This window comes from Somniosus microcephalus, chromosome 1, assembly GCF_052327205.1.
Source record: "Somniosus microcephalus isolate GS21.2 chromosome 1, FLI_Smic_1.0, whole genome shotgun sequence".
Taxonomy (NCBI): Eukaryota; Metazoa; Chordata; class Chondrichthyes; order Squaliformes; family Somniosidae; genus Somniosus; species Somniosus microcephalus.
In genome coordinates, this window is record NC_140987.1 from 382776180 (window position 1) to 382792269 (window position 16090).

At 44.8% G+C, this 16090-nt stretch overlaps 1 protein-coding gene across 1 annotated transcript in view; it reads left to right on the forward strand.

Moving 5' to 3' along the window:
* The window catches only part of LOC147125048 (amine oxidase [flavin-containing]-like), an 88841-nt gene that overhangs the window by 39133 nt on the left and 33618 nt on the right, over positions 1 to 16090 (forward strand). The window contains exons 4-7 of the mRNA XM_085991129.1: positions 10744 to 10848; positions 13008 to 13099; positions 13844 to 13985; positions 15932 to 16081. Coding sequence (XP_085847255.1) covers positions 10744 to 10848; positions 13008 to 13099; positions 13844 to 13985; positions 15932 to 16081 — 489 coding nt within the window. The remainder of the gene's footprint in view (positions 1 to 10743; positions 10849 to 13007; positions 13100 to 13843; positions 13986 to 15931; positions 16082 to 16090) is intronic.

The following is a 16090-nucleotide window of genomic DNA, read 5'->3' on the forward strand; positions in this document are numbered from 1 at the left end:
CAGCACTGTGTATCTCTGAGTACCAGATATATAGCAGCATAGCACTGGGTATCTCTGAGTACCAGATATATAGCAGCACAGTACTGGGTATCTCTGAGTACCAGATATATTGCAGCACAGCACTGGGTATCTCTGAGTACCAGATATATAGCAGCACAGCACTGGATATCTCTGAGTACCAGATATATAGCAGCACAGCACTGGGTATCTCTGAGTACCAGATATATAGCAGCACAGCACTGGGTATCTCTGAGTACTAGATATATAGCAGCGCAGTACTGGGTATCTCTGAGTACCAGATATATAGCAGCACAGCACTGGGTATCTCTGAGTACCAGATATATAGCAGCACAGCACTGGGTATCTCTGAGTACCAGATATATTGCAGCACAGCACTGGGTATCTCTGAGTACCAGATATATAGCAGCACAGCACTGGATATCTCTGAGTACCAGATATATAGCAGCACAGCACTGGGTATCTCTGAGTACCAGATATATAGCAGCACAGCACTGGGTATCTCTGAGTACCAGATATATAGCAGCACAGTACTGGGTATCTCTGAGTACCAGATATATAGCAGCACAGCACTGGGTATCTCTGAGTACCAGATATATAGCAGCACAGCACTGGGTATCTCTGAGTACTAGATATATAGCAGCGCAGTACTGGGTATCTCTGAGTACCAGATATATAGCAGCACAGTACTGGGTATGTCTGAGGAGCAGATATATCGCAGCACAGCACTGGATATCTCTGAGTACCAGATATATAGCAGCACAGCACTGGGTATCTCTGAGTACCAGATATATAGCAGCACAGCACTGGGTATCTCTGAGTACCAGATATATAGCAGCACAGCACTGGGTATCTCTGAGTACCAGATATATAGCAGCACAGCACTGGGTATCTCTGAGTACCAGATATATAGCAGCACAGTACTGGGTATCCCTGCGTACCAGATATATAGCAGCACAGCACTGGGTATCTCTGCGTACCAGATATATAGCAGCACAGTACTGGGTATCCCTGCGTACCAGATATATAGCAGCACAGCACTGGGTATCTCTGCGTACCAGATATATAGCAGCACAGCACTGGGTATCTCTGATTACTAGATATATAGCAGCACAGCACTGGGTATTTCTGAGTACCAGATATATAACAGCGCAGTACTGGGTATCTCTGAGTACCAGGTATATAGCAGCACAGCACTGGGTATCTCTGAGTACCAGATATATAGCAGCACAGCACTGGGTATCTCTGAGTACCAGATATATAGCAGCGCAGCACTGGGTATCTCTGAGTACCAAATATATAGCAGCACAGCACTGGGTATGTCTGAGTACCAGATATATAGCAGCACAGCACTGGGTATCTCTGAGTACTAGATATATAGCAGCACAGCACTGGGTATCTCTGAGTACTAGATATATAGCAGCACAGCACTGGATATCTCTGAGTACCAGATATATAGCAGCACAGCACTGGGTATCTCTGAGTACTAGATATATAGCAGCACAGCACTGGATATCTCTGAGTACCAGATATATAGCAGCATAGCACTGGGTATCTCTGAGTACCAGATATATTGCAGCACAGCACTGGGTATCTCTGAGTACCAGATATATTGCAGCACAGCACTGGGTATCTCTGAGTACCAGATATATAACAGCACAGTACTGGGTATCCTTCAGTACCAGGTATTTAGCAGCACAGCACTGGATATCTCTGAGTACCAGATATATAGCAGCACAGCACTGGGTATCTCTGAGTACCAGATATATTGCAGCACAGCACTGGGTATCTCTGAGTACCAGATATATAACAGCACAGTACTGGGTATCCTTCAGTACCAGGTATTTAGCAGCACAGTACTGGGTATCCCTGCGTACCAGATATATAGCAGCACAGCACTGGGTATCTCTGCGTACCAGATATATAGCAGCACAGTACTGGGTATCCCTGCGTACCAGATATATAGCAGCACAGCACTGGGTATCTCTGCGTACCAGATATATAGCAGCACAGCACTGGGTATCTCTGATTACTAGATATATAGCAGCACAGCACTGGGTATTTCTGAGTACCAGATATATAACAGCGCAGTACTGGGTATCTCTGAGTACCAGGTATATAGCAGCACAGCACTGGGTATCTCTGAGTACCAGATATATAGCAGCACAGCACTGGGTATCTCTGAGTACCAGATATATAGCAGCGCAGCACTGGGTATCTCTGAGTACCAAATATATAGCAGCACAGCACTGGGTATGTCTGAGTACCAGATATATAGCAGCACAGCACTGGGTATCTCTGAGTACTAGATATATAGCAGCACAGCACTGGGTATCTCTGAGTACTAGATATATAGCAGCACAGCACTGGATATCTCTGAGTACCAGATATATAGCAGCACAGAACTGGGTATCTCTGAGTACTAGATATATAGCAGCACAGCACTGGATATCTCTGAGTACCAGATATATAGCAGCATAGCACTGGGTATCTCTGAGTACCAGATATATTGCAGCACAGCACTGGGTATCTCTGAGTACCAGATATATTGCAGCACAGCACTGGGTATCTCTGAGTACCAGATATATAACAGCACAGTACTGGGTATCCTTCAGTACCAGGTATTTAGCAGCACAGCACTGGATATCTCTGAGTACCAGATATATAGCAGCACAGCACTGGGTATCTCTGAGTACCAGATATATTGCAGCACAGCACTGGGTATCTCTGAGTACCAGATATATAACAGCACAGTACTGGGTATCCTTCAGTACCAGGTATTTAGCAGCACAGCACTGGATATCTCTGAGTACCAGATATATAGCAGCACAGCACTGGGTATCTCTGAGTACCAGATATATTGCAGCACAGCACTGGGTATCTCTGAGTACCAGATATATAGCAGCACAGCACTGTGTATCTCTGAGTACTAGATATATAGCAGCACAGCACTGGGTATTTCTGAGTACCAGATATATAGCAGCACAGCACTGGGTATTTCTGAGTACCAGATATATAACAGCGCAGTGCTGGGTATCTCTGAGTACCAGATATATAGCAGCACAGCACTGGGTATCTCTGAGTACCAGATATATAGCAGCACAGCACTGGGTATTTCTGAGTACCAGGTATATAGCAGCACAGCACTGGGTATCTCTGAGTACCAGATATATAGCAGCACAGCACGTGGGTATTTCTGAGTACCAGATATATAGCAGCGCAGTACTGGGTATCTCTGAGTACCAGATATATAGCAGCACAGCACTGGGTATTTCTGAGTACCAGATATATAGCAGCACAGCACTGGGTATCTCTGAGTACCAGGTATATAGCAGCACAGCACTGGGTATCTCTGAGTACCAGATATATAGCAGCGCAGCACTGGTTATCTCTGAGTACCAGATATATAGCAGCACAGCACTGGGTATCTCTGAGTACCAGGCATATAGCAGCGCAGTACTGGGTATCTCTGAGTACCAGATATATAGCAGCACAGCACTGGGTATCTCTGAGTACCAGATATATAGCAGCACAGCACTGGGTATCTCTGAGTACCAGATATATAGCAGCGCAGTACTGGGTATCCTTCAGTACCAGATATATAGCAGCACAGCACTGGGTATCTCTGAGTACCAGATATATAGCAGCACAGTACTGGGTATCTCTGAGTACCAGATATATAACAACACAGCACTGGGTATCGTTCAGTACCAGGTATATAGCAGCACAGCACTGGGTATCTCTGAGTACCAGATATATAGCAGCACAGTACTGGGTATCTCTGAGTACCAGATATATAACAACACAGCACTGGGTATCCTTCAGTACCAGATATAAAGCAGCACAGCACTGGGCATCCTTCAGTACCAGATATATAGCAGCACAGCACTGGGTATCTCTGAGTACCAGGTATATAGCAGCACAGTACTGGGTATCTCTGAGTACCAGATATATAGCAGCACAATACTGGGTATCTCTGAGTACCAGATATATAGCAGCACAGCACTGGGTATCCTTCAGTACCAGGTATATAGCAGCACAGTACTGGGTATCTCTGAGTACCAGATATATAGCAGCACAATACTGGGTATCTCTGAGTACCAGATATATAGCAGCACAGCACTGGGTATCTCTGAGTACCAGGTATATAGCAGCACAGCACTGGGCATCTCTCAGTACTGGATATATAACAGCACAGTACTGGGTATCTCTGAGTACCAGATATATAGCAGCACAGCACTGAGTATCTCTGAGTACCAGATATATAGCAGCACAGTACTGGGTATCTCTGAGTACCAGATATATAGCAGCACAATACTGGGTATCTCTGAGTACCAGATATATAGCAGCACAGCACTGGGTATCTCTGAGTACCAGGTATATAGCAGCACAGCACTGGGCATCTCTCAGTACTGGATATATAACAGCACAGTACTGGGTATCTCTGAGTACCAGATATATAGCAGCACAGCACTGAGTATCTCTGAGTACCAGATATATAGCAGCACAGCACTGGGTATCTCTGAGTACCAGATATATAGCAGCATAGCACTGAGTATCTTTGAGTACCAGATATATAGCAGCACAGCACTGGGTATCTCTCAGTACTGGATATATAACAGCACAGTACTGGGTATCTCTGAGTACCAGATATATAGCAGCACAGCACTGGGTATCTCTGAGTACCAGGCATATAGCAGCACAGCACTGGGTATCTCTGAGTACCAGATATATAGCAGCACAGCACTGGGTATCTCTGAGTACCAGATATATAGCAGCACAGCACTGTGTATCTCTGAGTACCAGATATATTGCAGCACAGCACTGGGTATCTCTGCGTACCAGATATATAGCAACACAGCACTGGGTATCTCTGAGTACCAGATATATAGCAGCACAGCACTGTGTATCTCTGAGTACCAGATATATAGCAGCACAGTACTGGGTATCTCTGAGTACCAGATATATAGCAGCACAGCACTGGGTATCTCTGAGTACCAGATGTATAGCAGCACAGCACTGGGTATCTCTGAGTACCAGGTATATAGCAGCGCAGTACTGGGTATCTCTGAGTACCAGATATATAGCAGCACAGCACTGGGTATCTCTGAGTACCAGATATATAGCAGCACAGCACTGGGTATCTCTGAGTACCAGATATATTGCAGCACAGCACTGGGTATCTCTGAGTACCAGATATATAGCAGCACAGCACTGGATATCTCTGAGTACCAGATATATAGCAGCACAGCACTGGGTATCTCTGAGTACCAGATATATAGCAGCACAGCACTGGGTATCTCTGAGTACCAGATATATAGCAGCACAGTACTGGGTATCTCTGAGTACCAGATATATAGCAGCACAGCACTGGGTATCTCTGAGTACCAGATATATAGCAGCACAGCACTGGGTATCTCTGAGTACTAGATATATAGCAGCGCAGTACTGGGTATCTCTGAGTACCAGATATATAGCAGCACAGTACTGGGTATGTCTGAGGAGCAGATATATAGCAGCACAGCACTGGATATCTCTGAGTACCAGATATATAGCAGCACAGCACTGGGTATCTCTGAGTACCAGATATATAGCAGCACAGCACTGGGTATCTCTGAGTACCAGATATATAGCAGCACAGCACTGGGTATCTCTGAGTACCAGATATATAGCAGCACAGCACTGGGTATCCTTCAGCACCAGATATATAGCAGCACAGCCCTGGGTATCTCTGAGTACCAGGTATATAGCAGCACAGCACTGGGTATCTCTGAGTACCAGGTATATAGCAGCACAGCACTGGGTATCTCTGAGTACCAGATATATAGCAGCACAGCACTGGGTATCTCTGAGTACCAGATATATAGCAGCACAGCACTGGGTATCTCTGAGTACCAGATATATAGCAGCACAGTACTGGGTATCCCTGCGTACCAGATATATAGCAGCACAGCACTGGGTATCTCTGCGTACCAGATATATAGCAGCACAGCACTGGGTATCTCTGAGTACCAGATATATAGCAGCACAGTACTGGGTATCCCTGCGTACCAGATATATAGCAGCACAGCACTGGGTATCTCTGCGTACCAGATATATAGCAGCACAGTACTGGGTATCCCTGCGTACCAGATATATAGCAGCACAGCACTGGGTATCTCTGCGTACCAGATATATAGCAGCACAGCACTGGGTATCTCTGATTACTAGATATATAGCAGCACAGCACTGGGTATTTCTGAGTACCAGATATATAACAGCGCAGTACTGGGTATCTCTGAGTACCAGGTATATAGCAGCACAGCACTGGGTATCTCTGAGTACCAGATATATAGCAGCGCAGCACTGGGTATCTCTGAGTACCAAATATATAGCAGCACAGCACTGGGTATGTCTGAGTACCAGATATATAGCAGCACAGCACTGGGTATCTCTGAGTACTAGATATATAGCAGCACAGCACTGGGTATCTCTGAGTACTAGATATATAGCAGCACAGCACTGGATATCTCTGAGTACCAGATATATAGCAGCACAGCACTGGGTATCTCTGAGTACTAGATATATAGCAGCACAGCACTGGATATCTCTGAGTACCAGATATATAGCAGCATAGCACTGGGTATCTCTGAGTACCAGATATATTGCAGCACAGCACTGGGTATCTCTGAGTACCAGATATATTGCAGCACAGCACTGGGTATCTCTGAGTACCAGATATATAACAGCACAGTACTGGGTATCCTTCAGTACCAGGTATTTAGCAGCACAGCACTGGATATCTCTGAGTACCAGATATATAGCAGCACAGCACTGGGTATCTCTGAGTACCAGATATATTGCAGCACAGCACTGGGTATCTCTGAGTACCAGATATATAACAGCACAGTACTGGGTATCCTTCAGTACCAGGTATTTAGCAGCACAGCACTGGATATCTCTGAGTACCAGATATATAGCAGCACAGCACTGGGTATCTCTGAGTACCAGATATATTGCAGCACAGCACTGGGTATCTCTGAGTACCAGATATATAGCAGCACAGCACTGTGTATCTCTGAGTACTAGATATATAGCAGCACAGCACTGGGTATTTCTGAGTACCAGATATATAGCAGCACAGCACTGGGTATTTCTGAGTACCAGATATATAACAGCGCAGTGCTGGGTATCTCTGAGTACCAGATATATAGCAGCACAGCACTGGGTATCTCTGAGTACCAGATATATAGCAGCACAGCACTGGGTATTTCTGAGTACCAGGTATATAGCAGCACAGCACTGGGTATCTCTGAGTACCAGATATATAGCAGCACAGCACTGGGTATTTCTGAGTACCAGATATATAGCAGCGCAGTACTGGGTATCTCTGAGTACCAGATATATAGCAGCACAGCACTGGGTATTTCTGAGTACCAGATATATAGCAGCACAGCACTGGGTATCTCTGAGTACCAGGTATATAGCAGCACAGCACTGGGTATCTCTGAGTACCAGATATATAGCAGCGCAGCACTGGTTATCTCTGAGTACCAGATATATAGCAGCACAGCACTGGGTATCTCTGAGTACCAGGCATATAGCAGCGCAGTACTGGGTATCTCTGAGTACCAGATATATAGCAGCACAGCACTGGGTATCTCTGAGTACCAGATATATAGCAGCACAGCACTGGGTATCTCTGAGTACCAGATATATAGCAGCGCAGTACTGGGTATCCTTCAGTACCAGATATATAGCAGCACAGCACTGGGTATCTCTGAGTACCAGATATATAGCAGCACAGTACTGGGTATCTCTGAGTACCAGATATGTAACAACACAGCACTGGGTATCGTTCAGTACCAGGTATATAGCAGCACAGCACTGGGTATCTCTGAGTACCAGATATATAGCAGCACAGTACTGGGTATCTCTGAGTACCAGATATATAACAACACAGCACTGGGTATCCTTCAGTACCAGATATAAAGCAGCACAGCACTGGGCATCCTTCAGTACCAGATATATAGCAGCACAGCACTGGGTATCTCTGAGTACCAGGTATATAGCAGCACAGTACTGGGTATCTCTGAGTACCAGATATATAGCAGCACAATACTGGGTATCTCTGAGTACCAGATATATAGCAGCACAGCACTGGGTATCCTTCAGTACCAGGTATATAGCAGCACAGTACTGGGTATCTCTGAGTACCAGATATATAGCAGCACAATACTGGGTATCTCTGAGTACCAGATATATAGCAGCACAGCACTGGGTATCTCTGAGTACCAGGTATATAGCAGCACAGCACTGGGCATCTCTCAGTACTGGATATATAACAGCACAGTACTGGGTATCTCTGAGTACCAGATATATAGCAGCACAGCACTGAGTATCTCTGAGTACCAGATATATAGCAGCACAGTACTGGGTATCTCTGAGTACCAGATATATAGCAGCACAATACTGGGTATCTCTGAGTACCAGATATATAGCAGCACAGCACTGGGTATCTCTGAGTACCAGGTATATAGCAGCACAGCACTGGGCATCTCTCAGTACTGGATATATAACAGCACAGTACTGGGTATCTCTGAGTACCAGATATATAGCAGCACAGCACTGAGTATCTCTGAGTACCAGATATATAGCAGCACAGCACTGGGTATCTCTGAGTACCAGATATATAGCAGCATAGCACTGAGTATCTTTGAGTACCAGATATATAGCAGCACAGCACTGGGTATCTCTCAGTACTGGATATATAACAGCACAGTACTGGGTATCTCTGAGTACCAGATATATAGCAGCACAGCACTGAGTATCTCTGAGTACCAGATATATAGCAGCACAGCACTGGGTATCTCTGAGTACCAGATATATAGCAGCACAGCACTGGGTATCTCTGAGTACCAGATATATAGCAGCACAGCACTGGGTATGTCTGAGTACCAGATATATAGCAGCACAGCACTGTGTATCTCTGAGTACCAGATATATAGCAGCATAGCACTGGGTATCTCTGAGTACCAGATATATTGCAGCACAGCACTGGGTATGTCTGAGTACCAGATATATAGCAGCACAGCACTGTGTATCTCTGAGTACCAGATATATAGCAGCATAGCACTGGGTATCTCTGAGTACCAGATATATAGCAGCACAGTACTGGGTATCTCTGAGTACCAGATATATTGCAGCACAGCACTGGGTATCTCTGAGTACCAGATATATAGCAGCACAGCACTGGATATCTCTGAGTACCAGATATATAGCAGCACAGCACTGGGTATCTCTGAGTACCAGATATATAGCAGCTCAGCACTGGGTATCTCTGAGTACTAGATATATAGCAGCGCAGTACTGGGTATCTCTGAGTACCAGATATATAGCAGCACAGCACTGGGTATCTCTGAGTACCAGATATATTGCAGCACAGCACTGGGTATCTCTGAGTACCAGATATATAGCAGCACAGCACTGGATATCTCTGAGTACCAGATATATAGCAGCACAGCACTGGGTATCTCTGAGTACCAGATATATAGCAGCACAGCACTGGGTATCTCTGAGTACCAGATATATAGCAGCACAGTACTGGGTATCTCTGAGTACCAGATATATAGCAGCACAGCACTGGGTATCTCTGAGTACCAGATATATAGCAGCACAGCACTGGGTATCTCTGAGTACCAGATATATAGCAGCACAGCACTGGGTATCTCTGAGTACCAGGCATATAGCAGCACAGCACTGGGTATCCTTCAGCACCAGATATATAGCAGCACAGCCCTGGGTATCTCTGAGTACCAGGTATATAGCAGCACAGCACTGGGTATCTCTGAGTACCAGGTATATAGCAGCACAGCACTGGGTATCTCTGAGTACCAGATATATAGCAGCACAGCACTGGGTATCTCTGAGTACCAGATATATAGCAGCACAGCACTGGGTATCTCTGAGTACCAGATATATAGCAGCACAGTACTGGGTATCCCTGCGTACCAGATATATAGCAGCACAGCACTGGGTATCTCTGCGTACCAGATATATAGCAGCACAGCACTGGGTATCTCTGAGTACCAGATATATAGCAGCACAGTACTGGGTATCCCTGCGTACCAGATATATAGCAGCACAGCACTGGGTATCTCTGCGTACCAGATATATAGCAGCACAGTACTGGGTATCCCTGCGTACCAGATATATAGCAGCACAGCACTGGGTATCTCTGCGTACCAGATATATAGCAGCACAGTACTGGGTATCTCTGAGTATCAGCTATATAGCAGCACAGCACTGGGTATCTCTGAGTACCAGATATATAGCAGCACAGCACTGGGTATCTCTGAGTACCAGATATATAGCAGCACAGCACTGGGTATCTCTGAGTACCAGATATATAACAGCACAGTACTGGGTATCTCTGCGTACCAGATATATAGCAGCACAGCACTGGGTATCTCTGAGTACCAGATATATAGCAGCACAGCACTGGGTATCTCTGAGTACCAGATATATAGCAGCACAGCACTGGGTATGTTTGAGTAATGAGTATGTAATCACTCAGTTTGCGAATCTCTGAGTAATAGGCACATATCTAGCATTTTATCAGTCATCTCTGAGTAGTGAATATATGCCAAGTGCTCTATTAGATATCCATTAGTACCAGACATACACCCATATATTGAATTGTTCAGCATGAGCAGTTTCCATTGCATTTACTGTCTTCTTTTGCAGGGAAGGTCTTACCCATTTAATGGGCCATTTCCTCCTGTGTGGAACCCTATTGCTTACATGGATTACAACAACCTCTGGAGAACTTTGGATGAAATGGGAAAGGAGGTGACGGGCTGGATTCTTTCTAGAATTATTCTGTGTTGAAAAGGTCACATATGTTTATTTTACTGTCTGCCAGTGCCTACATTTTCCCTTCTTGGGGCTCCTCTGGCTATGTATCCAGTGAGGCGAGAGGGTGCACTCTTCTAACCTGTGCTGGTCATTAACCAGGTACTGGGCTCACTAGGAGTGACCTGGTGGCTGATTGAAATCTTTCTGGTTGATATAAATCTGGGGGTTTATATCTGGGGAACGCAATGACACAATAATTGGATAAATGTATAAAATTATGAGGGGTATAGATAAAGTGGATAGAAAGGACCTATTTCCCTTAGCAGAGGGGTCAGAAACCAGGGGGCACAGATTTAAAGTAATTGGGGGAAGGTTTAGAGGGAATTTAAGGAGAAATTTCTTCACCCAGAGGGTTGTGGGAGTCTGGAACTCACTGCCTGAAAGGGTGGTAGAGGCAGGAACCCTAACCACATTTAAAAAGTACTTGGATGTGCACTTGGGATGCTCTAACCTGCAGGGCTACGGACCAAGAGCTGGGAAGTGGGATTAGGCTGGATTAGCTCTTTGTTGGCCGGCGCCGACACGATGGGCCGAAATGGCCTCCTTCCGTGCTGTAACTTTCTATGATTCTATGAAGGTGCAATCAACAGCTCCAACAACCCTGGGGAATCTGGCAATTCTGAAAATTTGATGACCCACCCAGTCATCTGTGTGGGAACCCTGTCAAATTGTATAGATTGAGATGCCCTGGCAAAGAAGGCATTGGCGACTTGTGTTACAGAGGAATAATTTGCTAAGCTGACGAAAGTTAGATGGAAAATTCTCCTGTGGCTCCCTGGAATGAGCCTGTGGCATAAAAGTTGACAGCTGTGGTCACGTTCTGTGCCTTCCGTGCTGTGATTGAAGCGCAACCTCCTGAGACAGAGCTCTTGGGAAGGGTCTTGGGAACCACGGCCTGATATATAGATCCTGCTGGATGAGTAGTGTTAGGATGATCCGGCTCTTCTCTGGTGCTATCTGATTAATCTGGCTTCCCTTACAGCCTCCTACTCCTCTTCCTCCTCCTCCAGCATACAGATCCTGTAAAGTGGGATTTCTAGTAGGAAGCCCATTAAGCAGCCCTCAGATCCTAGCTCAGTAACTGTGTTGAAATAGAATGATTTCCAAGAGTAACAAAATGCTTCCTGAGTATAAAGTGACTAAAATTTTCCAAAGCTTGCTGTGGGTCCCAAGATATGGCCACAAACAATCTCAGTTGAACAGTATCCCTTTAACCAAGTACCATTGCCTTGATGACTGGGTCCTGACAAATTGTGCCTTTTAAACAGTTACGTACATTTTCAAGGGGAAATTGATATGCGGAGGTTACACAATCTTGTCCTAGCTCCGTCATTTACATGTGGCTGCCACTGTGAGGACAGGCACTTCTTCAGCCTGTCTGAAACTGAGTTTAGGCCCGTGAACTTCTTCAGCAGAACCTTGGCCTCACCAGAAATTCCTGACACCGCAAAAGTGTAATTCCCAACTTATGCCCTCCCCCAACCCAGGAATTTTGGGGCCAATTGCTTTCTTTCTTGGCAGGAGTTATATCCCTAAGATTAAAGAAGAATGTTATAACTTAGATAATATACCAGAGTGAGGAGGCCTTTGTTCCTCTCTCTCTGGGTTGGATCTCTGTATTGATTTCTTTGTGGGTTCATTAAGTGTTACAGTTAAAATGCAGATTAATACAAAGAAAACATGTTGTTAGTTAAAAGTAAAATACTTTTGTTTTAAGGAAAGGAGATGTAATGATATCAGCAAATAGTGATGTTATTTGCCTGTTTGATTATCATGCCTTACTAGCATAGTTGCATGTATTGATTACTTATGCCTGACCAGCAGAGGTCATGTGACCGAGACAAGCAAGGCAGTTTGGTTTGGTTTCAGTTTCGTTCTAGATGCATCACAAGCTTGTTGTCTCCTGTAAATGCTGTATAAAGAGTTGAACAGACTTTAGATTAAAACTCGTTCTCTTTCATAAATGTCTCATCATTGAACCCACAAAGAAATCAATACAATCTCTAAGCAAATCTTAGAAATGAAGAGACAGTATTCTAACTCAGCCCCACATTGTCTGCATATTGTAATGATCATTAATTTAATATTTTTAGATTCCTGCAGATGCACCATGGAATGCTCAACGTGCAGAGAAGTGGGACAACATGACCATGAAAGAGTTAATTGACCAACTATGTTGGACGAGGTAGGTAGCTCCTCACGCCTAGGCTGCTAACAGTTTGTGACAATAACCTTTGACCCCTCAACAGAAGGAGCACCAGTCATTCTGGTAACATTTTTCACCCAAGAAAAGCTTAGTCTAAGAGGTTTTTCAAGCTGAGGGCAATGTCTTGCCCTCCTCAAAATTAGGCTCTCTTTTGTCAATAGGACAGCCAAGTGTAGCAATCCTGTTCAAACGGCCTGCACTTGGATATATGGATCATATTGATGATTTTTTTAAATGAACTTTGTACCCATTAAGATAAAAGATATCAGTATTCCAATCGGGCTCAAGGACTCGCATTACCAGGAATAGCATGGATTTCATGCAGAGTAGAGCTTCCTCAAAACGATTTTATTGAATTATTCTAGGATCAGGTATCCCGATCAGTCTCCAGAAGGGAGAAAGACGCCAATCCATAGCCTTTTAAAACAGCTTTGTTGCTAACACAAGCTAGACTAGAATTGGGACCTCCCACTTGAGATGAAGTGCCAGGGCTCCAGGTCAGTGTGGAGTTATAACAATGGTCTTCTTTGAAGCTGGAGGAGATTTTATAGGAGAAACCATTGATAAAAATAAAAGAGAAGGAATTTCTTTGCTTTGCATTCCCTCTTTTATTTTTACCAACTGTTTGGTCCCGTTTAAAATGGGACAAAGAAAGTAGTAGAGTGCAGTGGAGGGTTATTGTCTGTTTTGACCAGTTTCTTTACTCTGTACGTTTAACTGCAGGGTGGCAAGAGAATTTGCAACACTCTTTGTCAACGTGAATGTCACTTCAGAGCCCCACGAAGTCTCTGCTCTCTGGTTTCTGTGGTACGTGAGACAGTGCGGAGGGACAAGGCGGATATTTTCTACCACCAATGGAGGCCAGGTTTGAGAGTCTGATGTCTACCCTTTACAGTTTGGACTGTCACTTAAGACAATTAACATGGCCCAGAGAATTCGGTCAGATTCATTTCATTCATTTTATGTTGCACTGATACCTTCAATCCAATAAGGGTGGTTGATGACCACTTTTAAAACTGAATTGTGACAATTCCTTAGCTTAGAACTGTGAATTATTTTCCAAGTTTGAATAAAAATGGAATAACTTTATAACGCCGCTTCACATTAGAGTTCATTCAGGTCTTCACACCCGATTTATGCTCCACTTTTAGCAGCAGTGCAAGGCAGTTTTGACTTTGCACTGACACTAATCTTGTGGAGTGTGAAAGCACCCAAAGTTACATATGCAAACTGATATGAAACGTTAGTCTGGTAATTACTATTGGTGATAGTATCATACAAATAATTAACACATAACATTCTGGTTTAAGATAAATGAGTTAATGCCTGTCTTAAAATAGCAGTCAGAGGAATGTTATATGAACACATTAAGTGTTTGACAACTGGTATCACCAACAGTAATTCTAGACCATTGACACTTACTGAAGTTAGAGAGTAATGATACTTATATTGCAAGAACCATCTGAATTGATATCCTTGTTATTTTAGTCCAGAAGGTCAGGAAATAGTGTTTGTGTTGCTGAGATGTTGACTGTTACATGGCTCACTTACACACAGAGGGGTAGATCTTGACTTTGTGCAATAAAACAGATAATAGTGAGTATTAATTGAAGCCAATGGAAATAAAAATTGGAAGAGATGTAAAATAGGCTGCCGATTCGATACCATCCGTTTTACACCATCACACAAAGTCAAGATGTACCCCAGTGTGTTACGTAGACACACTGCTTTGGGTATGACTGTGTATCGCTGCGCCTGGAATTACAAAGGATTGCTACATGGAAACAGGCCTTTTGGCCCAATCAGTCCATATTGGTATTTATCATCCAAACAAGGAGTAGGCCTAATCCCATCTATCTACCCTGTTTCCATATCCCTTTATCCTCTTTTCCCTCAACCACATATCTAAACTATTGTTAAATGTTGACATTGTGGCGGTACCACCAGTTGTACCTTACATAAAGGCACATAATTCCCTTTAACTTACCTTACTGTATGTTTAACTTACCTTTTGGGGCCGTTGCCCTTTTAATTTACCTGTTGGGGCCATTGCCCCTTTAAGACGCGCCCTAGCGCACTGACATCACGTCACGTACAACGTGATGTGCGTGCGCCGGCACAACCCGGCCTAGCGTCTTCGGCCTCAACGGCCAGCCGACGGGAGCGACGCGATCTTCCGCTCCCGTGGCAAGCACCAGCACAGCCCGGCCTAGCGTCTTCGGCCTCAACGGCCAGCCGATGGGAGCGACGCGATCTTCCGCTCCCGCGGCAAGCACCGGCACAGCCCGGCCTCGCGACCTCGGCCTCAATGGCCAGCGACGCAACGACGCGCATCACGTGATGTCCTAAGCACGGGAAACGTGAACACCGTGATGACGTCACAACACAAACGCGATGACGTCATCACGCTCCCCACAGGACTGCGAACTCAGTCCTCGTGGAGTCCCCGCTGGGACAAGACCTACACCACGGTGCTCCTACAGTCAGCCATCTTACCTGCTATCTTACCTGCTGTAATTAGCCTGTTCCTGTAAATAAACAACTTATTTATAGTTCGGCGAAGTCAAACTCTCTTATTTAGTGGCGATCTACACGAACCGCTACAGCATGGTCTCTGCTTCGATCACTAACTCCAGTAGTGCATTCCACAGCCTCACAATCCTCTATGTAAAAAATGTTTCTCCCCTTCTCTGTCCCAGACTCTGAGCATTGCAATACCTTACCTGTCTTGTTTGTATTTAATGCTGCTCCTTTCACCTTGATTTTTCCTTGAAGATGTAACAAATTGAGATTAACCTTTCATTTCATCAGGAAAGGAAATTTATTGGTGGCTCGGGACAAATCAGTGAGCGTTTAGCTGAGCGAATGAAGGACAGCGTGAAGCTGAACAGGCCAGTGGTGAGAGTGGAACAAATTGAGGGGACCGTCCGTGTGGAGACACTGCATGGAGAGGAATATGAGGTGTGTGAG